Source organism: Suncus etruscus, chromosome 9, assembly GCF_024139225.1.
Source record: "Suncus etruscus isolate mSunEtr1 chromosome 9, mSunEtr1.pri.cur, whole genome shotgun sequence".
NCBI lineage: Eukaryota > Metazoa > Chordata > Mammalia > Eulipotyphla > Soricidae > Suncus > Suncus etruscus.
In genome coordinates this window covers 58,731,366-58,754,117 of record NC_064856.1, presented here as the reverse complement: position 1 = coordinate 58,754,117, position 22,752 = coordinate 58,731,366, and the positions used below count along the sequence as shown (strand labels likewise).

Here is a 22,752-nt window from a genome sequence, read left to right as displayed (position 1 = left end):
AATTAGAATAATGATGCTAATAGGTAGCATTTATTGAGCTTTTATTATAGCCAGCTGTGGACCTGTATATTATAAATATACTTTGGCCTTGCAGACTGGTTGTTCCTACCCTCTGTCTCCTGACGGCATCTCATATTGCACTATTTGCTTTAGAATATTTTGTTGGGGCCAGAGCAATAGCACAGCGGTAGGGCGTCTAATTTTTAGACTTGAGAAGTTAAACACAAATTTTCTTTTCTTCTCTTTTGTTCTTTTGTTCTTTCTTTTTCTTTTTTTCTTTCTCTCTTTTCTTTCTTCTTTCTCTCTTTTCTTTCTTTCGTTCTTTCTTTCTCTCCCTCCCTCCCTCCCTCCCTCCCTTCCTTCCTTCCTCCCTTACTGAAGTAAGGGATAAAACTTAGGACCTCATATATGTAAGATATTACTCTACCACTAAGTCGCTGGTCCGCCAAGATCCATTCTTTAAATTGGTACACACTGGTTTCCCACATTTTTATTGAAACAAATCCTTTAGTTAAAGGATTCCTAGAGGGATGTGTTCTAGAAACAGAGAAGTCAAGAGCCTGAAGCAGGAATGAAAGGCCACACTGCCTCATCCACATTCTTCAGAGACTGCCCCATACTCTTTCGCAATTCAGATACAAACACAAGCCCCAACAGTACTTCACCTTGTTGTTTCTTAGCAGAGATGTATAAGGATGAAAATCTAGCTCCTCGGTGAATTCTAATTCACACATTCCTCAGGACTACTTATCCATGCTTGACATTTCTTACATGGCTAAGTTTACCTTCTGATTTCATGAGAGCAGCATTCAGGGTTGTAGGCAAATAAGGTTGCTGAAAATACTCAGCATTTGGATTTTATGCAAATTCAGGATTCCAGAGGAATCAAAGGAAAATTTGCATGAGCCAGCAAGGTTATGGGTACCAGCGCCAACACTTGATTCTCATTAAGCATCATCATTAAGCATCATCATTTCATCATCTCATCATCATCTGGCTGCCTAGACCTGCCCAGGGTGGGCCTGAGCAGCACACAGCATATACCTGAGGGAACACAAAGAACTCAAAGGAAATGTATTTTGAGAGTGCAGATGGTATAAAGCGAGACAGTCAATATTTTTAAAAGCCATGAACAGGAGAGAAAATAAACCAGTAATCATAGTAATTATGCAATACCCTAATGAGCTGAACAAAATTAGCAGCTCTTATCAAACATAGATCTGGGGTCAGAAAGAGATCTCAGGAGGCAAGGGCTTTAGCACATACTTTGCATATGCAAGAGTTCGAATCCAAGCCTTGGCTCTACATATCTCCAGTGAGTATAGCCCTGGAGATCCCCACCATTACTGGACCCAAGCAATTCTGCAATGTCAAATCTTAGCGTTGAATTATGTGGCCTGGTTGAGTTGGGTTTCATTGGCTTGAGGTCCCCTGAGCATTACTTGGTAACCTCCCCCATCCCCCCCAAATAAAGGACACATGGATGTCACTTAGTTCCAAATGTGATAAACTGAGAACATTATTCATATGGTACTCAGGCAAAGAAAATATAACTGTATGACATTAATCTCAAATAATTTGTTTATCAATTAAATTTAAAAAACTGGGGTGATGCAGAGAGATAATATATGGGTTATAAAGGCACTTGCCTTGCATGTAGCTAACCCCAGTTTGATTTTCAGCACCACCAGAAACAAATCTTAAATACAGAGCCAGGAGTAATTCCTGAACACTGGCTGGTATAAACTAAAAACAAGCAAATCACACCAAAACCTAAAACAATAAAACATTTATATTTCAAAGTTCTCTGTCAAGAAACTAAAATGGTAACCCATAAAATGGGTAGAAATGATTTGCAAATCATATATCAGACAAAAGACAGATAGCTGGACTATATAGAGAACAGTTACAACTCAATGTTGAAGTGACAAATACTTGAGGCCAGAGATACAGCACAAGGGTTAAGATACTTGCCTTGCCTTGCACGTGGTGGACTCCAGGTTAATCCCCAGAACCACATATGGTCCCCTTAGTGCTACCAGGAGCAAACCCTGAGTGGAGCACAAAGCCAGTAGAAAATTCTGAGCACAGCTGGATATAGCTCCAACATATGAATAAATTAGCAGGGGATCATTTTCCCTAAAGAAAATAAGAGTTGATTTTCTGAAGGAAAACAGCCAAGCCCAGGAGATGCCTTAGTGACTAAAGTGCCTGTTGTCCAAGCCTGAAGCTGCACATTCTGTTCCTGGTTCTACCTGCATAAACAGCACAATCCTGGCTACTCTGCCACCCATGATCCCTGGTGGTGTAACTGATTTTTAGGTAGACCACAGCTAGGTGTGAACAAACACTATAACTAAAGAAACATAATACTTGGCAAGCACCACAGTCAAATAAATGTGTGTGACTACCAATCATTAAAACAATAGCAATGGAGGGAAGGGAGTGTAATTATATAAATGCATATGAAGTAAGTAAATAAGGGTTCTAAAAAGAAAATGGACAATAAGACTGAAAAATGCTCATCAACATTAGCCACTAGGGCATTTATTTTTTAAAGCCTACAATGGACCATTCCTGATTGTCTGCCCCCTGGGACCATCTATGAACCAGAACATTTCCCCCCAAAACAACCAGCTGCCAACCAGCTTTGAAGTGAAAAGACAGATTCCCAGCCTGCCTTGCCTCACCCTGAGAAGCTGCCACAGCCTCTGCTGCTGATTTGCTCTTAGCATCCCCTTTACTCTCACCTCCCTTTGCTGTGAAATGTTCGCTACCAGATTTGGTTTTTGAGAAACCCCTAGCTTGAGGACATTTCCTGAGATGTGACTGCTGGAAGCTGTTTTTCAGATTCCACAAGACCATGTCTCCAGCTGAAGCTGTGCTCTGGATTTTATCCCCTCCCAGCCCCAACCAACTATTTCAAAAGACTTAAAGGGGATATGTATATCTCCTTTATAATTTCCTTAATAGGTATAATTCTTTTTTTTTTTTTTTTTTTTTGGTTTTTGGGCCACACCCGGCGATGCTCAGGGGTTACTCCTGGCTGTCTGCTCAGAAATAGCTCCTGGCAGGCACGGGGGACCATATGGGACACCGGGATTTGAACCAACCACCTTAGGTCCTGGATCGGCTGCTTGCAAGGCAAACACCGCTGTGCTATCTCTCCGGGCCCAATAGGTATAATTCTTATTGGCCATTTCCTTATGTAGAAGTAGTTTCTTCATTCCTTTATATTTTTGGATCTGTTTAGTAGGAAATTCTCATGGATAAGTTTCTCTTGGGTTCTGAGTTCATCTTAGAATCAGGTTATACAAATTGTTTAGCTTGTTATTTTTACCCCCATATGCACCAGTAGTATCATGTGGCACTGTTTCATTTTGCATAGGCACATTAAAATGGGGAAATCTTATGTATGGAAACAAGTTCTTATCTAATAGGGATAGGAATTTATAAAATTTATATTGCAGTAGAGCCTTTCACTCTGAACATTTGTCATGGTGACTTGGCTTAGACATCAGACTATTGAACAATTGGACATTGGACATTGATTCCTAAACCTTGGATCCCATCTATGAAACCAGCACCAGGAATCAAACTTCAACCAGAAAAGGCCCTAATGCTGACCTAGCATTGACTTGCTCCAGAGTGGGTTCATATGACATTCTGATGACTTGGAAACAGCAAGAACTTGCTTATAGGGGAGGGTTCCCTGCATTGCCACCAAACAGTGAGATGAAACCATAAGACACTTTGTGACACCTTTTAGGCCAAAGGTTTTTCCTTTCTATTTTCCCTAACTTTTGCTGCCTCTATGCCAAAACAGAATAAAACAAAACAAAAACAAAACCTGCCACACACACACCCTTTTAAATTTTCTTTTCATTTTCTTTATTTCTTATCTCTTAAATAGGGGCTCCCACCTTTTTCATAGAATCTTGGGACATGGATTACTTTGTTTTTACACATATTTCTGTAGTTTTCTATAAAACTATGAAGAAATGTGACTGAAGCAATAGCACATTGGTAGGTCATTTGCCTTGCACACACCGACCTGGGACAGACCCAGGTTCGATTCCTGGCATTTCATAGATCCCTAAGCCTGCCAGGAGTGATTTCTGAGGGTAGAGCCAGGAGTAACCCCTGAGTACCACTAGGTGTGACCCAAAAACAAAACAAAAGACTATGAAGAAAGGAAGAAAGGAAAAAAAGAAGGCTAAGAACCAGGAGCCAATTGGTCTCAGATGTACTGGTGGAGCAAAAAACCAAGAATAGAACTAAATTTCCAAGCCAATGTCAATGACAATAGAATCAAGAAACTTAAACTTTAACAATCTAAACTTAAATGGGCCTGTAATATTGGCAGGCCAGAGGGCAAAGGGTGGTGGTATAGGATGCACTCTGGGTTCATTGATGGAGGGAGGTCCCATATTGGTGGTAGGAACAGCACTGACTCACTGTATATCTGAAATTCAACTTTGTAGATCACAATGAAGGACAAAGAAGGACTTTGCAGATCACAATGGTTTTAATAAAATAAAAACTTTTAAAAATCCACAAAATAAAAGTATTTTATACCCTCTATGATGGCTATAAAGTCAGAGACATAGCAAGTATTAATAATGGTATGGATAAGCTGGAATACTTATATATCACTGGTAGAAATATAAAATGGCTCATAAATTTTGCAAGGCAATTTGTCATTTCCTCAAAACATGCTCATATCTTATTTACTTAAATCTTATGAATTCTACTTCAATATAAATGAAAATGTGTGTACACAAAGATCAACTGAAAAATTAAAAAACTATCAAAAATGGGTAGAGGAAGTGAAAGACACTTCTCAGAGGAAGACAAGTGAATTGCCAATAGGCATATGAAAAAGTGCTTAGTATAATTTATATTTAGATGAATCTAAATCAGAACAACAATGAAATATAATCTCACACGAGTAAGAATGGCACATATGAAAATAGTAGAAAAAATTTTGTGTGAGTGGGGATGTGATGAAAAAGGAATTTTCATCCACTGCTGGTGGGAATGTTGTCTGGTTCAAGTTTTTTTTTTTTGGGGGGGGGGGGTCACACCTGGCAGTGCTCAGGGGTTATTCCTGGCTCCAGGCTCAGAAATTGCTCCTGGCAGGCACGGGGGACCATATGGGGCGTCAGGATTCGAACCGATGACCTCCTGCATGAAAGGCAAATGCCTTACCTCCATGCTATCTCTCTGGCCCCCTGGTTCAAGTTTTGTGGAAAATCTATGTAGAGTTCAGTAGGTCCCTAGGACTTAAAAAATATTCATTCAGAAAAACGCATGTACACAATTATTCATTGCTGCAATAAATGCAATAGCTAAGATATAGAATTAACCTAGGTGTCCAATCACAAATGAATAGATTATGAAATGTGATATATATACACAAAGGGCTGATCAAAACATGCAATTTGCTGCAACATAGAGCACGCAACATAAAAATGGAGGACTTTATGCTGAGTGAAGGAAGCCCGAAGAAGAAACACAAACATAGGATAATTTCACTTATCTATTATATATAGAATAATTGGGGAAGGAAATGTAAAGTAGTAAAGAGGGGATGTCTACATCATCCTTGACCCCAGAATTTATGGAGAAGAAAAGAAGTCAAGCAGAAAGGAAGAAGAGAAAGGGAAGTAATGGGGGAACAGGTTGGGACTTCCTTTATATTGGTGATGTGGAAGAGTGGTATAACTGTAAATTCTAAGCACAGACTCAGTAACACTAAAAACATGAAAATAAACCAATCTTTGTAATGGCTTGTTTCAACAGATACCTGTAACACAGTTAAGGTGGCAGTTAGAGTGGCAAGGTGGAGGTGATGGAATATGGGAACATTAATGATTGGAGTTGACAATGATGGTGGGATTGGCATTGAAAAATTATGTGCCTAAAACTCAACTATCAATGACTTTGTAAATTATGGTTATTTAATTAAATAAAAAATTAATTAAAATAGATAAAAATTCAAAATAAAATAGGTGAGATTTTTTTGTTTTGTTTTGTTTTTCAGCCACACCTGGTGATGCTCAGGGGTTACTTCTGGCTATGCACTCAGAAATCGCTCCTGGCTTGGGGGACCATATGTAACAATGGGGATTGTCCTAGGCTAGTGCATGAAGGCATATGCCTTACAGTGAACCTGCGCTATACTCTGGCTCCAGGAGAGATTATTTAAAAAAGAAAATATATGTGCTCACAATAAAGGGGGACAAACTTACTGTCTATAAACTGAACATTAAAGAAAAGCAAATTATTTTGTGTCTAGCACATTACTTGCAGTGGGAAATACCAGATTTGATTCCTAGAACTGGAAAAATTAAGGGGAGAAACAGGTGCTGGAGAGATAATATAGCAGGTAAGGCATTTGCCTTGTATGAGACTGAATCATTTTGATCCCCAGTATCTCATATGGTTCCCCTGAGATCACCAGGAGTAATTTTTTAATGCAGAGCCACAAATAATCACTGAGCACTGCTAGATGTGGCCCAAGAACAAAAAAAATAGGGGAGAAATAAATATGATATGTCCAATTAAAGAATATTATTCAGTCATAAAAAGAAAAAACAGACATGGTACAACATGGATCAATCTTGAAAACATGCTAAGTGAAAGGAGTTAGTCAAAAGACTACATAATGACAGAATGGAAAAATACAAATCATACTTATGACAAAAACCAAAAATTAGTATATATAAAGAACTCAAAAATGCATCACTATCAATAAAAAGCCCATGAAAAAAGGTTCTTTCTGCTGGATAGACATTCCCTCCCTTGGAAGACATACAGATAGCCAACCAATGCATGGAAAGAATTAGTCTTCATTGATTATCAGGGCACTGAAAATAAAATAATAATTGACCTCACACCTATGAAAATGGTCTACATCAAAGGACCCGAAACGACAGGTGCTTGTGAGGACGTAGGATAAAAGACACTCTTATTCCTTTTAGATGGGTATTTATTTACTTTTTAAATTTTATTTATTTATTGATTAATTAATTGATTGATTGATTGGTTTCTGGGCACACCCAGTGGAGTTCAGGTATCCTTCTGGCTCTGCACTCAGAAATCATCCCTGGCAGACTGGAGGACCATATGGGATGCCGAGAATCGAACCAGTTCTCTCCTGGGTCAGCCCCCTCTAAGGTTAATGCCCTACCACTGTGCTATCTCTCCGGCCCCATAGATGGGAATTTAAATTAGTCTAATCTCTAGGAAAAGCATTATAAATATTTTTCAAAACTTTAAATTAGAGACTAATTGCAGCTTATTGCATGCAGGTGGTCCCAGTTTGATTCCCAGCACTACATGGTTTCTCAAGTGCTGCCAGATATAGCCCTGGAGGCCCTTCAGCATTTCTGAGGATGGCCCAAGTAATCCCTCAAACCACAGAGCCCAATAGCACACTATCCTTGGACCTTTGCAATGAACCACTGGCCTGGTTGGCTGAGAATTTCCAATTGGGGTCCTAGCACTCTTTGGGAGAGTTTCCTCCTACAAGCAAGTAAAATGATCCAGCAAGTTCACTCTTCTGAATCTATTCAAAGAACAAAGAAGCACATAGCCTAAAAGATACAATCATACTTAAGTTCATTCAAGAGCTATTTACAATAGCAAGGAATTGGAAGCAACTCAAGTACATAACATCAAGAGTAGATAAAGTTGAGATAGTATACATATATAAAGAAATATTGTGTACTCGGGTATAAGAAAAGCTGATGTAATGCCTTTTTGACAAGCAGTAGCTGGAGGGTCTCATGCTATGCAAGATAAGTCAGAAGGAGAAAGACCAACACCAAGTAATGTTCCAACTGTGTGCTATATAAAGAAACAAAGCAAAGGAATAAAGTTCAACAAAACAAATGTTTAGATTCTGGGCAGTAGAATTGAGGTTGCCATGGCTGGGTTGTGAGGAATGGCTGAAAGAGTAGAAGGGGCCAATGGACCATGGTCAAGGAATTGTAAACTGAGGGAATAGCAATACTAACCCCATAAAGCATAAACATTTACAGTGCATAAAAAACTGTAACCTCAGTTAAAGTCAATAAGATTATAAAATGAATTATTCCAATTATGTGAAATGTCTTAAACAGGCAAATTCTAGAAATTAAATAGTTTCATTTAGGTGATTAAAGTGTCCTAAAATTAAAGTAGTGAAGGTTGAAAAGCTGTGAAGAATATTTTTTGCCTTATTTTGTTTTTTTGGGGGGGTCATACCAGTAGTATTTTGGGGAAACTACCAGCTCTGTGCTCAAAGACTCACTTCTTTTTTTTTTTTTTTTTGCTTTTTTTTGTTTTTGGGCCACACCCAGCGTTGCTCAGGGGTTACTCCTGGCTGTCTGCTCAGAAATAGCTCCTGGCAGGCACGGGGGACCATGTGGGACACCGGGATTCGAACCAACCACCTTTGGTCCTGGATTGGCTGCTTGCAAGGCAAACACCGCTGTGCTATCTCTCCGGGCCCAAGACTCACTTCTGAGCATCCCACATGCAAAAGACATGTTCCAGTCCACTGAATTATCTCTTTGGCCCTTCTGTGAATATAGTTTTAAAAAACTATCAAGTCATAAAATCTACATATTTATTTTTAATAGGAGTCCTGAGAGTTTGGGGCTCAGGTCTAGTGATGCCAGAGGTGCTCCAGATGAAAAGTGGTAGGAGAGGGTTTCGTTGGTGTTGGGGACCAAATTCAGGTTTTCCAACATGCTAGGCATGACTCCACCACTTGACATATCTCCCTGGCCTTGAATCAACACTTTTATTTATTTGTTTGTTTATTTATTTATTTTTGGTTTTATGCCATACCCGATGGTGTTCAGAGTTTACCCCTGGCTCTGTGCTCAGGGATCACTCCTGTTGGGGTGATCCAGGGGTGATGCCAGGGGTTGAACGTGAATTTTCATGTGCAAGATGAGTTATTGGGGCCGGAGCAGTGGCGCTAGAGGTAAGGCGTCTGCCTTGCAAGCGCTAGCCTAGGACTGACCTCGGTTCGATTCCCCCAGCATCCCATATGGTCCCCCCAAGCCAGGAGAGATTTCTGAGCGCATAGCCAGGAGCAACCCCTGAGCGTCAATGGGTATGGCTCCAAAACAAAAACAAACAAAAACCTCTGAGCTATCTTTTGCCCAGTTTTGTTCTGTTTTTAATTCTGTAGGATTATATTTCTCAAGAAATGTAAATGCCATAAAAGACTATGCTATGTAAATGTTTTAGATCAGAGAAGGCTAAAGAAATCTAACAAATAATGAAAACATAACAAATAATATGATACCTATCCCTAGGTTTGATGTCCAGCACCACGCGTACGCGCTCGTACACACACACACACACACACATACACACACACACACACACAATTGTTTATATCAGTACTATAAAAGAAAAAATTACCTATTTGGGGGGAAAATATACAATTATGTATTAGTGATAAAAATCATAATAATTTATACTCAAATGGTTCAGAAAAAATTATGTATGGAGGTCAGTGAGATAAGACAACGTGTAGGGCACTTGCCTTGCATGCAGCTGACTCCGGTTTGAACCGTAGCACTGCATATGGTCCCCTGAGCTCCACCAGGACAAAGTCAGGGATAACTACTGAGTTCTTCAGGGTTTGTGGCCCAAAAGTAAAGAAAGAAAGTGTCAATGTTTGAGTATGTAGTGTTGGGAAAAAGTACACTATACTGCATATGGAGTAAAATGTTAACAGTTTGGCTCAAGACTATATGCTTTATTTTTATTTTTGTAACATTTTGCACATTTTAATTTGTTTCCAAAGCAAATGTTTTAAAATAATCATCCATGACTTTCTCATGGGTGCAGAGATGCGAGCAAACAGGTTAGTGAAACACTGTGTGGGTGTGACAAGTATGTACATATCTGCACACCTAGTCCCCCTCACCTTCCACACTGCACTTCACTGCTTCACTTTGTTATTGCCCTTTGCTTCCAGGCCTCGGGCTTTCTGACCTTTCATTATACTCCCAATAGTACAGTTCTCCTGGCAAAAAGTTCTCCTGTTGATGTGAGTTGCCTTTTCCTTCCTCACTTCTACACTGGTCTGATGTGAAAAGCTGAAGAACTGGCCATAGTTGAAGAAGTCTGAAGTTAGGAGATCCATTGCCAGCATGCATGTGGAACTCTTTCTGTCCTCAGAGAGCCAGTCATTTTCTTTCTTTTTTTTTCTCTGCTGGTGAGGATGAGTAAATGAAGAATATGCAGTGAAGACTGGGTCATGTCTGGCTGTATCTGTGTTATCTGACTTAAACCACACATAGTCATGCCCAATGGACAAACTGAGGCTCAGGGAGATAAAGGAACCCAGCCAAGGCAGCACAGTGAGCAAGGGCAGAAGTCAGCCTCAAAGTCAAGATTGGAATATTCCTCTTTCACCAAGTGCTCTTCCTTCAAGCACTGATATCTTGCCTCCCACCTCTCTCTCTCCTCTCTTGCTGTCTGATTTGAGGCCACAGCCTGTCCTTATCCCAGAAGACAAAATCACTGCTGACAGGAATGGGTCCAAAAGTCCCAGCCAACTTTGGAAAACACAAGGGGACTGCCAATTGTCATGTTTTATGAATATGGTGTTGCTGGGAATCACTCGGAAGGAAGAGGACCAAAATATCTCGTCTTTGCTTTAACCTGCCAAAGCAGACACTGTCTTTAGGGCTGGATGCCAAAGTGTGGGGATTGTATAGTCAGACATCCTGGCACACATATGGAACCTGCAGCAGCTGCTATAGAATCTTCCTGTCAGTTGGGGTGCTGGGGAAGGCACCAAGAGAGAAAGGAGACTCTAGTTTCCAGGATATGGGTGATTAGCAAAGGTGAAATCCATGATATGCCCAAGGGCAGAGTCATGCAAAAAATGTGTGAGTAGCAAAGAGAAGGGGAAATAAAGATTTCTTGAAATTTTCCTTACCTATCTCCTATTCTTCTTCTGTACTTCCAGTCCACTCTTCTGTTCTCTCAGTCTTGGCACTCATCTTGTTTCCCATTCTCAAAGGTCTTCCTCTTAGTAGAAGACCCAAAGGAAGGTTGCTGGGAGAACAGACTGTAAGTGTAGAGCTGCTGACAGCCATGAGTCATAAAGAGACTGCCTGCTGCTGCAGCAGCCCAGAACTAAGACACAATGAATGTGGCATTCAAGTCCTATAATCCAGTCATAACTGACCCCTTGCCCTTCACATTTTAATTTATAGGACCAAAAGTTTGCCTTATTGTTTAGAAATTGTTTTATTTTTTTTTGTCACAAGAATTCACAAACAAGGGCTGGAGAGATAGCATGGAGGTAGGGCATTTGCCTTGCATGTAGAATGATGGTGGTTCAATTCCCAGGTCCCATATGATCCCCCAAGCCTGCCAGGAGCGATTTCTGAGAATACAGCCAGGAGTAACCCCTGAGCTCTGCCAGGTGTGACCCAAAAACCAAAACAGAAGAAGAAAAAAGAAGAAAGAAGAAGAAGAAGATGATGATGATGATGAAGAAGAATAGAAGAAGATGAAGAAGAATAGAAGATGATGAAGAAGATGAAGAAGAATAGAAGATGAAGAATAGAAGAAGAAGAAGAAGAAGAAGAAGAAGAAGAAGAAGAAGAAGAAGAAGAAGAAGAAGAAGAAGAAGAATTCACAAACAAAACCCAAACTGTAATAGTACCCAATGTTATTAAAATTTTATTTTACTTGATGTGGGTACCTAATGGTGATCACTAGATCAAACCCAGGACTACCACAACAAAACAAGTGTTATAGTTCTTTGGGCCATCTACCCAGTCCCCTAGAACAATGTTCAAGGATTGATCCTCAATGCTTGCTAATGCAGTATGTAGAAATGTTAACAGAGCCACTGGAAAGTTAAATTCAGAATCAAGAGACATCTGGTAGAGGAAAGGAGCTAGCTAACATCCACCTTGAAGACCTTAGCTCCAAGATCATATTTGTGTGAATTGACTGGAGCTTTGCGGGGAGGCTTAGAGGAAGCATCAGCTACAGCCAGCTTTGAGACTTAGAGATATACAAGGTTTTCTGATTTTATTACAAGTGATAATGTGGCTATCTTCTGCTGAGCACTTATAAACAATGTGTTATATGCATTTTACAGCAGTTCAGATAAGTGGACATATTATCAGTATTATTTCTTAGATGAGGAACTGAAAGACACAGTGGCTAACAAAATTGTCAGTCATAGAACTAGTAGGTGGAGGAACAGGGATTCAATCTATCTATACTGGGCTCTCAAGTCCAAGCATTTAACAACTATATTCTGCTTCTTTCAAACTGGCAAGATAAATCAGTAGGTTAGTGAAGGTTGTTTGTGTCTTGTTAATTTAAGTCAATGTTATGTATATTAATAATGACCTTTTCTGCTAGTACAGTTCTTAAGAGTTTACAATGCCAATTTTTACATGCAATTTTGCTGCTTTCATTTTACTGACAGGGAAGCTGAAGCTAAGAAGTAATAAGTGACTTATTTAGCCATTTTGATAAACTGCCCAGAGATGCCCTTCCTCATATCAATCAGCTAGGCTACAGTCTGCAGAGATTCACAGTCTGCACCCGGGGAGGGTGTTGACCTCATTGCATGGCCCCATGAATTAGGTCAGTAATGGTTTCAGTTTGGTTTAAGAAGATCACTAAGAGATGAGGGGACTAATAGACGAGGCCACAGATCCAGTTGAAGAACACAAATTCCACTAGAACAACAATGTATCCACAAAATACTCTCCAGTTCTAGTCAAGATCCAATTCTTTTCAGCAATCCTTGACATGGATAGGTTCCAATAAAACTAGACAGAGTCTTCATTCTGGTATTCCTGGGGGATGAGAAAATAGAGCTATGAATGGAGTCTCTTTCTTCAACTGGCCATCTTCAGCAGAAAGGAAAAGGTTACAGAACAGCCAGGGAGCTGAGGAGTAGGGAACTGAAAAATGTCTGGCTTCCTCCCAGCGGAAGGTAGATGATCTGGCCCAAACCCCAGAGATCCTCGCTCTTGTGTCTGTCCTCTGGGAAGAGGATGTATTGCTGAGCTCGGGGGCACCTGTCCTCGAGAGACAAGGCAATGCTGTCTTTTACTGTCCCCGGGCAACTCTAGTCTAGAGAAATGATTAGGCAGGGATCCAGGCGACAGGACAGAAGAAGCCAGGGCAGCCACTGTGTTCACTGCTGGATATGTGCCCAGACTGAAGGTGAGCTGCAACTGCATCCAGAGATTTTGCCCTTGGTGGATGATGGAGTTGTGTGGTGGTGATGGGAGCAGCATGGGCCTTCCTTGAAGCCAGGTGAGTGGTTTTCTGGTCTTGAGGATCAATTATCCTACAAATGGTCTGTAAACCTCAGATCTAGGACAAATGTTAAAGAGAGTAATGGAGGAAAAGAGCAAATTCATGAGATCAAACCTGGTCTTTCCAGGCAGGGAAGCTCTAGCATGTATTCAGGACTAGGGGGGTGGGGGTGGGCAGATAGTCTGAATTTAAAAATCCCAGCTCTGTCATTTGTTTTTCTTGGACAAGACCTTTTTTGTGTCATATTTAAAATATCATATGAATTTACATACTAGGGAATCAATGGAGAAAAGAAAAAGAAAAACGTGTATATCTTCTTAGGCCTTACAATTAATTAGGGACATAGATACTAGTCAACCAATAAGACACCCAACATCTCACCGAAGGATTCCCACACCACTCGAAACAAAAACAAAAACAACAAAAAATAGAAGATTCAGAGCATGCCCCATTTTCCGCAGCTGCCACCCCCATTTTTTGAATTATATCTTGTGATCTCAGGGCTTACTCCTGGCACTTTCCTCATCTTTTAATATCTTAGGATTAAAATATTTCTCTGATACTGGATAGGCCCCATAAGAGAAGCAAACATGTAAAGGTATCACTCCTGACAGAGCTGGGGGTTGAATCTGGGTTAGCCACATATGAGGCAAGCACCATCTCTCCAGGCTGAGATGTAGAAATTTTTTGTGGGGGTTTTGGACCTCACCAGGTGGTACTCAATGGTTACTCCTGCTCTGCGCCCAGAAATCACTCCTGGCAGGTTCAGGGAGTTAACATGGGATGCCAGGAATCAAACCTGGGTCCATCCTGGATTGGCTGCGTGCAAGGCAAACACCCTACTGCTGTGCTATCACTCCAGTTCCAGATGTAGGATTTTTATTTGGGAAGAATTCATCACTGAGCAGTCACAGAAGGCTTTCCTAAAGGAATGATAACAGAGCCACAGTCTCAAGAAATGATATACTGACCTCTGTTTACTGAACAAAGTAGGAGAGGGCACTCCCCGCAGAGAGAACAGAATATCCAAAGGCTGGCCAATTGGCAAGAGGGAGAATAGCTCCCCAGAATATCCTGAATAGGTTCATAAAGCTGGAGTAGAGCAGAGAGGCAGGTACCAAGTAGACAATGCAAGAATGTGGGTTTTTATCTTAAATGCAGTAGGAAGCCTAACATGAAAGTGAGACGATAACATTTGTTTGGAAAGATTACTCTGGCAACCAGCCACAAAGAATGGACTGGAAGGAAACCAAACCAGGTCACGTTCAGGAGACATGTTTGGCTTCAGAAAGTTCACTGTAAGATGCTAAAAACTACCTCCTAATTTGTTGCCAGAATTTAGAGGCATTGCATGTTAAATATTCAATCTGGCACCTGTCACATAAAGGCCCGGTAAATGTCATTATTGTTACTTTTATTATCCTAAGTGAGAATCTTTTTTGTGTTGAGCATGGTCTTGGGAAAGAACGGTGATGCTAATTCCTAGGATAGACACATGCATGGTTTGTACAAAGTCACAATGTGAAGGCCCAACCCCAGACTGTCTGAAAGTCTCATTGAAATGACATGTGAATAGAAAAGATGTCTGAAGAAAATTGGGTTCCGATTATTCCTGGAAGCGTGTTGGAGAGAAGGTGAAAACTCTCCCCCAAAGAGTTAGCTGAGGAAAAACTAGCTTTCCCGCTGGCTGTCATTCCAAAGTGCAGGTACCAACCAGAGCGCAGAGGCGACGACCCTTGCCAGCCCTAGACCCAGTCCCCCCAGCACAGGGGAGAAGCTCGCAGGAGGGTCCCAGGAAGGCCTGCCTGCAGCCGCGGCTGCCCCCTCCTGAGTGACGTGAGCAGGTGGGTGGAGATCGACCTGCAAGGGGAGAAATCCCAGCGCTCCCAACTTTGGAGGGCGCCACCTGTCCTCCCAAGACCGGACTGTGCGCGCGGGGAGCTCCGAGAGCAGCAGGTGCGCTCGGTTGGGCCCTGGGCATCATGGCTCGGCTGTCGGTGATCCCGGGCTCGGCCACGGCGTGGACAGGTGAGCTGTGACCCTGAGGCTGCGACTGGAACGGAATGGGATTCCCAAAGTTCCTCCTAGTCGTAGGATGGCATAGGATGGAGAGTTCCTTCCACTGGCGCTAACTCTCTTAATTGAACTCACCTCTCCCGAGGGGTGGGGGGGTGGGGTAGACTAAGATGCACGCAGCCGCACTTCGGTCCCCGTCTCCGTGTCGGCCACGCCCCCTGCACGCTCATTGGCTGCTCCGCGTGACGTCACGCTCGGCTATAAAAACCCGCGGCGCGCGCGCGGCTCTCGGCAGAGCTGTAGTGGAGCTCGAGGCCGAGGGCGACGCTGTCTGCGTCCGCGATGTTCTACTCAGGGCTCCTCACCGAGAGCGGCCGCAAGGACGGCGACCTGCGGGAGGCGGCGTCGCTGAGGCAGCAGCGCCGGATGAAGCAGGCCGTGCAGTTCATCCACAAAGACTCCGCCGACCTGCTGCCCCTGGACGGCCTCAAGAAGCTGGGCTCGTCCAAGGACACGGTGAGGCCCCCGCCGCCCCGTCCGCGTCGGGCTCCCGGGGCGCGGCTCCCGGTCCCCTTCCAGCAGCAGCAGGAGCACAGTCTCCGGGTCCCAGACCGGGGCGACGCCTAATGGGTGTCAGGAGAGGACGCGGGTGGGAAAGGGGGTGTCGGGTGTCAACAGTCCCAGGACCCAGATGACCTTTGTTGAGTTGATTTCCCCCCCCCCCCGCCCCTCCTGCATGAAAAATCTACTCTCTACTTCCTTTGATTGGGGTCTCATCTATCCTGGTGGGGGGAGTCAAATGTGAACCCCAAACATCTCATCATTCTCACCTCTCTGCCCCCCAAAGAGTGGGAAGCAGGTTGGGCAACTGGGGTCAGTTCAGGCTCATTAACCAGAGAGGGAGCCAGGGATGGCGCAGTCTTTTTTGACCCAGCTCTGTGGATGTGGGCAGGAAGGAGAATTAGGATTGATTTAGGATTAGGATGATGGGGGGCTGCACTCAGATATTGTTGCCCTCCCAACTCCAGGCAGGGAAAGGCTGGCCAAGGGTTATTGATGGGACGAACCCTACCTGGCTTTCCTCCTCCAGTTTCTATCAGTGGTGCCGAGCCAAATTGATGTTGATCCTTGTTATTTTATTTGGAGGTTTTTCTTTTTCTTTTTTCTTTTTCTTTTCTTTTCTTTTCTTTTTTTTTTTTTTTTTTTTTTTTTTTGTGGTTCTCTTGAATTTATTTCATGGTCAGTGAGTGTATTCTTCTGGGCTGTAATTTATGGAGTATTAATTTTTATTTGGGTGAACTAGATGATGCTCTGCAGCCTTTATTCAGCTTTTTTTTTTTTTTTAGCTTTTTAGATATCTTTCATTGAACAGGGCAGGGAGGGCATGGGGGTCAACCTAGTTCATTAAAACTGTCATTTCCAGCCTGAGCATGTTTTTGGAGGTTAGAGCTTATAAATCTACTTGCTTTTTAAACAAACATTCTAAGCAACTGGAATGGCAGATGCTAATGTCGGATTTGTACTCTTTTCTCATGCACAATTTGTGTGTGTGTGTGTGTGTGTGTGTGTGTGTGTGTGTGTGTGTGTGTTATTTTGTGCAGGAAATGTCTATTCAGTTAACTTGCTCTGTTTCCCAAAAGGTATTATCCTTGCAGCAACCCCATGATAGTCTGATGCATACTAACTCAGAATGGCAACGTAGTGAAATGTATTCCTAGAAAAAAAGTCACTTATTTCTCATTAAAGCAGTCTACATTTATTTTGCAAATAACATCCAACTCTCATCTTCAGGCCAAAATAATTCTAGTTCCTGGAAGACTCGGGAACCAATAAAGAAGTATTAGCAGAATTAAAATATAGGTTGTTTGTCTTCCTTTGCACTGGATTAAAATATGATTGACATTTGATGGTCTTAGTCTGCCACAGATTCCTCTAGCCCTAAGGAATACCTTTCCATCCTTCTGACTGCCGTTCTATAAACTACTTGATGCTCTGTAGAAAGTATTGCATTTCTTTTTCTGAATTCAATTAGTCTCCTTTGAGCCACCTAAGGTTGATAGCATAGAGTATTGACAGTAGACTAGACAGAGGAAGCAGGTTATTGCCATGAAGGTACCAGTTGACTGTGAGACTATGAGTCATGGTTCACACTTTCTCCCCTCCCCCATTGCCATGAGCTGCTATCCCTCTCCCACTGTTCTCACACCTTGAATGCGCAAGTGATTGCACAGAGAGCTGTACCAGGGAGAGTGAGGTAAAACTAAGAGCTGTGAACATGGGGTGAGGCATTGTGCTTATACTCTTGGAACTAACTTTGCTGCCTCAGTACAATTTTAGGAATAACTTTAGGAGTGCTTTCCTATCACTTTCTACATCTATCTATCTATCTATCTATCTATCTATCTATCTATCTATTCAGAAAAACTGTTTTCAGTTTTTCTCACTAAAGTGAGATTTGAAAGTTGTCCATTGACTAGTTCTTGCTTAAAGTAGGTTATAACACAAATTTAATAAAATAAGGATAAATAAAATAAGAGGATGTACATGCTTGTTATGTTTTGTTTTGTTTGGGAGGAAGGTTGTATCATGCCTGGTGACATTTAGAGTTTACTTCTGGCCCTGTGTTTAGGGATCACTTCTGACAGCACTCTGGGGACCATATGTAGTACTGGGATCAAACCCTTGTCAGCTGCATGCAAGGCAAGCATCTTAAGTCCTGTATTATTTCTCTGGCCCACAAATCATTTTTAATTGGCTCTGTAGTTTGAATTTTTTATTTTATAACCTATTACACGACTGAGTTATCTATCTTTCCATGATGTTTTTATAATGTTTACTATTTGATACCTGCCTGCCCTTTTTTTTTTTGGCAAAGAACAGTTTAGTCAATCAAAGGTGATCTTTTTTTTTTTTTTTTGGAGGGGGCCACACCCGTTTGACGCTCAGGGGTTACTCCTGGCTATGTGCTCAGAAATCGCCCCTGGCTTGGGGGGACCATATGGGACGCCAGGGGATCGAACCTCGGTCCTCAACCGCGGTCCTTCCTTGGCTAGCGCTTGCAAGGCAGACACCTTACCTCCAGCGCCACCTACCTGGCCCCTCAAAGGTGATCTTGTTCTCTTAGCTCCAGGAAAAAGACTTTGCCCTTTTCTTATTTATGTATACTTGCTTGTTACTAAGTTTGTTATGGAAATTAATCTCTTTTTTTAATTTTTGGGCTACATCTGGCGGTGCTCAGAGATTACTCCTGGTTCTGAATTCAGAAATAATTCCTGCTGGTATTTGAGGGACTATATGGGGTGCTGGGGAATTGAACTCAGGATTGGTTGTGTTCAAGGCAAGCACCCTACCTGCTGTACTATTGTTCTGACCCTAATCTTATTTTTTATATCTGACTCATTTTATTTATTCTTTCATTTAATGCTTTTAAATTTTTTATTAGATTAAGAAGTAAAATTAGAAATGTAAGTGATAATTTGATTTTTTGAAGGTGAAACAAGAATAAAATCTCTACTTGGAATTTTGACTATAATTATGATTTCTTTTGTTTCAACTATCAGCTTCATAAATATTCTCATTGAGCTCAAAGACTCATAATAAAAAAAATTATGCCATGGGGATAGTATGTTGTTATTCCAATGTGATAATACAAAATTCATGTCTTTAAAGACCCAGAAATAGTTTTTCTGCCATGAATGATCCAGATATTTTAGTAGAATTCACTAGATTTAGGAACAAAGACAGAATAAAGGATGGTGAGACATAGCTGGCCCACTTGACTATGAAATAAGTAGTCATATACCTTGATTATTAGCTCTATCTGATCAGAATGTAGAACAGCCCTTTGTGGTATCCTAGAGGTTAGCCATTGATAGTGGGGTAAGCTATCCACACTGCTACATACAGATTTTGAACAAGAAAATTTCAGTGTCTTAGAGAAGGAGGGATGGGTCCAGAAAGATAGTTCAACAGACTGAGTGCATGCAAAGATAGGGGAGACCTGGATTTGATCCCTGTACCACATGGACCCTTAAGCACTGCAGAGAGCAATGCTCAAGAATCATGCCTGAGATGCTGGCTATCACAACTAAAAAAAAAAAGAAAGAAAGAAAAAGAGAGAGAGAGAGAGGGAGGGAGGGAGGGAGGGAGGGAGGGAGGGAGGAAGGAAGGAAGGAAGGAAGGAAGGAAGGAAGGAAGGAAGGAAGGAAGGAAGGAAGGAAGGAAGGAAGGAAGGAAGGAAGGAAGGAAGGAAGGAAAAGAGCGAGCCATGCCTGGACCAGTCTTGAAGCAGCACTTAGTGTGATTCCCCTTCTACCATGCCCCCAAAAGGAAAACAAAATGAGGATGAACCTCCTTATATAATAGGATCTTGTGAGAACTGAGTATTTCCAGGGCTATAATTTTATTATAATTATAGCAACTATTGTACGAATATTTTCTGTGTTCAGGACATAGTTGTAGTGTTAGAAGATGAAGATAGCAAAGTTTCTTTTTTATATAATTATAGCAACTATTGTACGAATATTTTCTGTGTTCAGGACATAGTTGTAGTGTTAGAAGATGAAGATAGCAAAGTTTCTTTTTTGGTTTTTGGGTCACACCCGGCAGCGCTCAGGGGTTACTCCTGGCTCTAGGCTCAGAAATCACTCCTGGCAGGCTCAGGGGACCATATGGGATGCCGGGATTTGAACCACCATCCTTCTGTATGCAAGGCCAGTGCCTTACCTCCATGCTATCTCTCCAGCCCTGCTAGCAAAGTTTCTATAGGTAATTTATAGGTTAGGTGTAAAGTCAGTTTAATTAATTTATTCCACAAATATTAATTGAATGCTTATTATTGACAGATATAATAGTGAACCAACGTGCCCTTATGCAGTTTGCATTATTATATGGGAAAAATGCAGAAAAAAATTATATCAAGCAGTAATTAGTGCCTGGAGAAAATTAACCATGGTAAAGGGTTAGGGTAGGATAGAATACCTCTCTGATAAGATTGCATTTTAGGAGATATTGAAGGAAAAGAGGGATCATTATACTAGGGGGAAATGTTCTAGGAAGAAGGAACAGAAAAGTGTAAAGATCATATAGCCACAAGTATAAGTATCAGTGTTAATGTGATTGAAGAAGCATTCAAATTGCCATTGTGCCAGAGCAAAATGAGCAAAGGTAGGGAGTGATGGAGATGATATATAAATATATATACATATATTTATAAATATAATATAAAAGAATGGGAAGCTTACAATTATGTAGGTTAATGTTGATCATAAAACCCACTGAGAGTTGGATTTTAATCTGATATAGGAAAACAGTAGAAAACTATGTGGAAGGATGATCAGAAGTGATCTGGGTTTGATTCCTGGAATCCCATATGGTATGAGATTCCAGCCAGGAATGATCCTGAGTTCAGAGCCTGGAGTTACCCACCCAAAAAAATTTTTTTGAGATATCTATTGCTATTCAAATGTAGATGTTGACTCGACAGTTCCAAAAAATAAATATATCACCAGGAAACTTATGTTACTTGACAAGATGTTATAATCATTAAGCAGTAGAGAAATTTAGGGGAAGCTGTGGTTACTTGCTTAGTATGATAATAATGAAAAAGACCAAAAATCTGATTATAGTTTCAAAATTTCCTGGTTAGTCAGCAGACTGTGAGATGGTATGGATGTAACACTAACCTAAGGAATATGTGTGCCCTATATAGAATCTACGAGTAAGAATTCTGTGCCATGGGTAGCTGAGAAACTGTATCATCTCTGACCAATCCACAAAGCAGATAACAATCAGGAATAAATTTTCTTTGAAATAGCGTGTATGTTGAGTCACAAGGCAAGGCAAAGAGACAGAATATGGAAGTCTTGTGATAATGTGACAGATTGTCTTAGGTTCACATATGTTTTTGAGCAGCTGCAAACCCAGGGGACAATTTGTGTTCTTGTGGGGAGAGAATGGTCATGTCTTGTGTATTCAGCTAGTAAGCAAAGGACAGAGATGTTAGTGCTCTTTTTGATTTGTAAGGCCAGAATAAATATGCATACCTGGCTTGAAGCGACATTTTGTCCGCAAACTATGCTTGAGGACTAAACCAGAGAAAGATTATTCACATTCTTTTTCATTTTTTTGGAGGGGGGAGTTTGAAAAAATGTTACTCGATCTTGATTAGTCTGGGTTTTAAATTTTCAAATACACAATCCACATACTACTATGAACATTTATTGCTTATTTTGTATCTGAAAGCATTAAATGCTTTATATGCATCATCTCACATAACCCACACAAAAGCACTGCTAGGTAATTTGGTGGGGGTGGGAGCACACTTAGTGTTACTTAGGGGTTATTCCTGGCTCTGCTCTCAGTGCTTAGGGGACCATATGCTGGGGATTGAACCTGGATTGCCACATGCAAGGCAAGTGTCCTACACACTGTGCTCTCTCTCTGATCCAGTAATTTTTAAACTTAATTTTTAGACAATGATTTAAAATATCATAATAGAGCTTTAGGCATACTATGTTCCAATCTCCAGTCCCACTATCTTTGAACCCCATTTTTTATCTATAACACCAGGTTATCTCCCACTCCCTCCTGAATAATTGACAGATACATTTTCATTTTAATTATTGTAGGTTAGTTTCCATGTAGTATTGGGTCTAGAGTTTTAGATATATACAGGTTCCTCACCCTATACCATAAATGAGTCCAAAGCCACATCAGTTTCCCAGATTACTTCTAGTCCTCTTCTTTCTTACTCCCTTTATTTATCTTCTTGGACATTTTTGCTTCTGTAATTTGGAACTATTTTTTTGCTCCTCTTTCCCTATCATTTATGTCCTTGATATATTATATACCATAGATTAGTGAGAACATTTGGTATTTGGCGTGTCCTTCTTACTTCATTCAAGTTGTAGATCTATTCAAGTTGCAGCAAATTGCATTATTTCATCATTTCCTTATGGTCTCATCATTCAGGTTATTCCTGGCTCTGCACTCATGAATCATTTATGATGGTGTCCAAGATTAAACACTGGTTGGCTGCATGCAAGGCAAGTGATTTACCATTGCCCTATTGCTCCAGCCTTTATCTTTTCTCTCTCTCTCTCTCTCTCTCTCTCTCTCTCTCTCTCTCTCTCTCTCTCTCTCTCTCTCTCTCTCTCTCTCTCTCTCTCTCTTTTTTTTTCTTTGGTCATACTTGGTAATGTTTGGGGGTTATTCCTTACTCTTCACTCAAAAATTATGCCTGGTGGTGCTTGGGGGACCACATAGAATGCCAAGGATTGAATCTGGATCAGCGGCATGCAAAAACAAGCACTGTACTATCGCTCTAGCTCTCTCTTCCCATTTTTAATCGGGGTCATTGGATTTATTGATATTGATCTTTGTGAATACTTTATATGTGCAAGATAATTCAAATTAAGC

General features: G+C 41.2%; 1 protein-coding gene across 1 annotated transcript in view; it reads left to right on the top strand.

The window, feature by feature from the left end:
* Nucleotides 1-15,675: 15,675 nt before the first annotated feature.
* NRIP3 (nuclear receptor interacting protein 3) overlaps nucleotides 15,676-22,752 on the top strand; it is a 29,953-nt gene continuing 22,876 nt past the window's right edge. Inside the window, exon 1 of the mRNA XM_049781086.1 lies at nucleotides 15,676-15,849. Within this exon, the coding sequence (XP_049637043.1) occupies nucleotides 15,676-15,849 (174 nt within the window). The remainder of the gene's footprint in view (nucleotides 15,850-22,752) is intronic.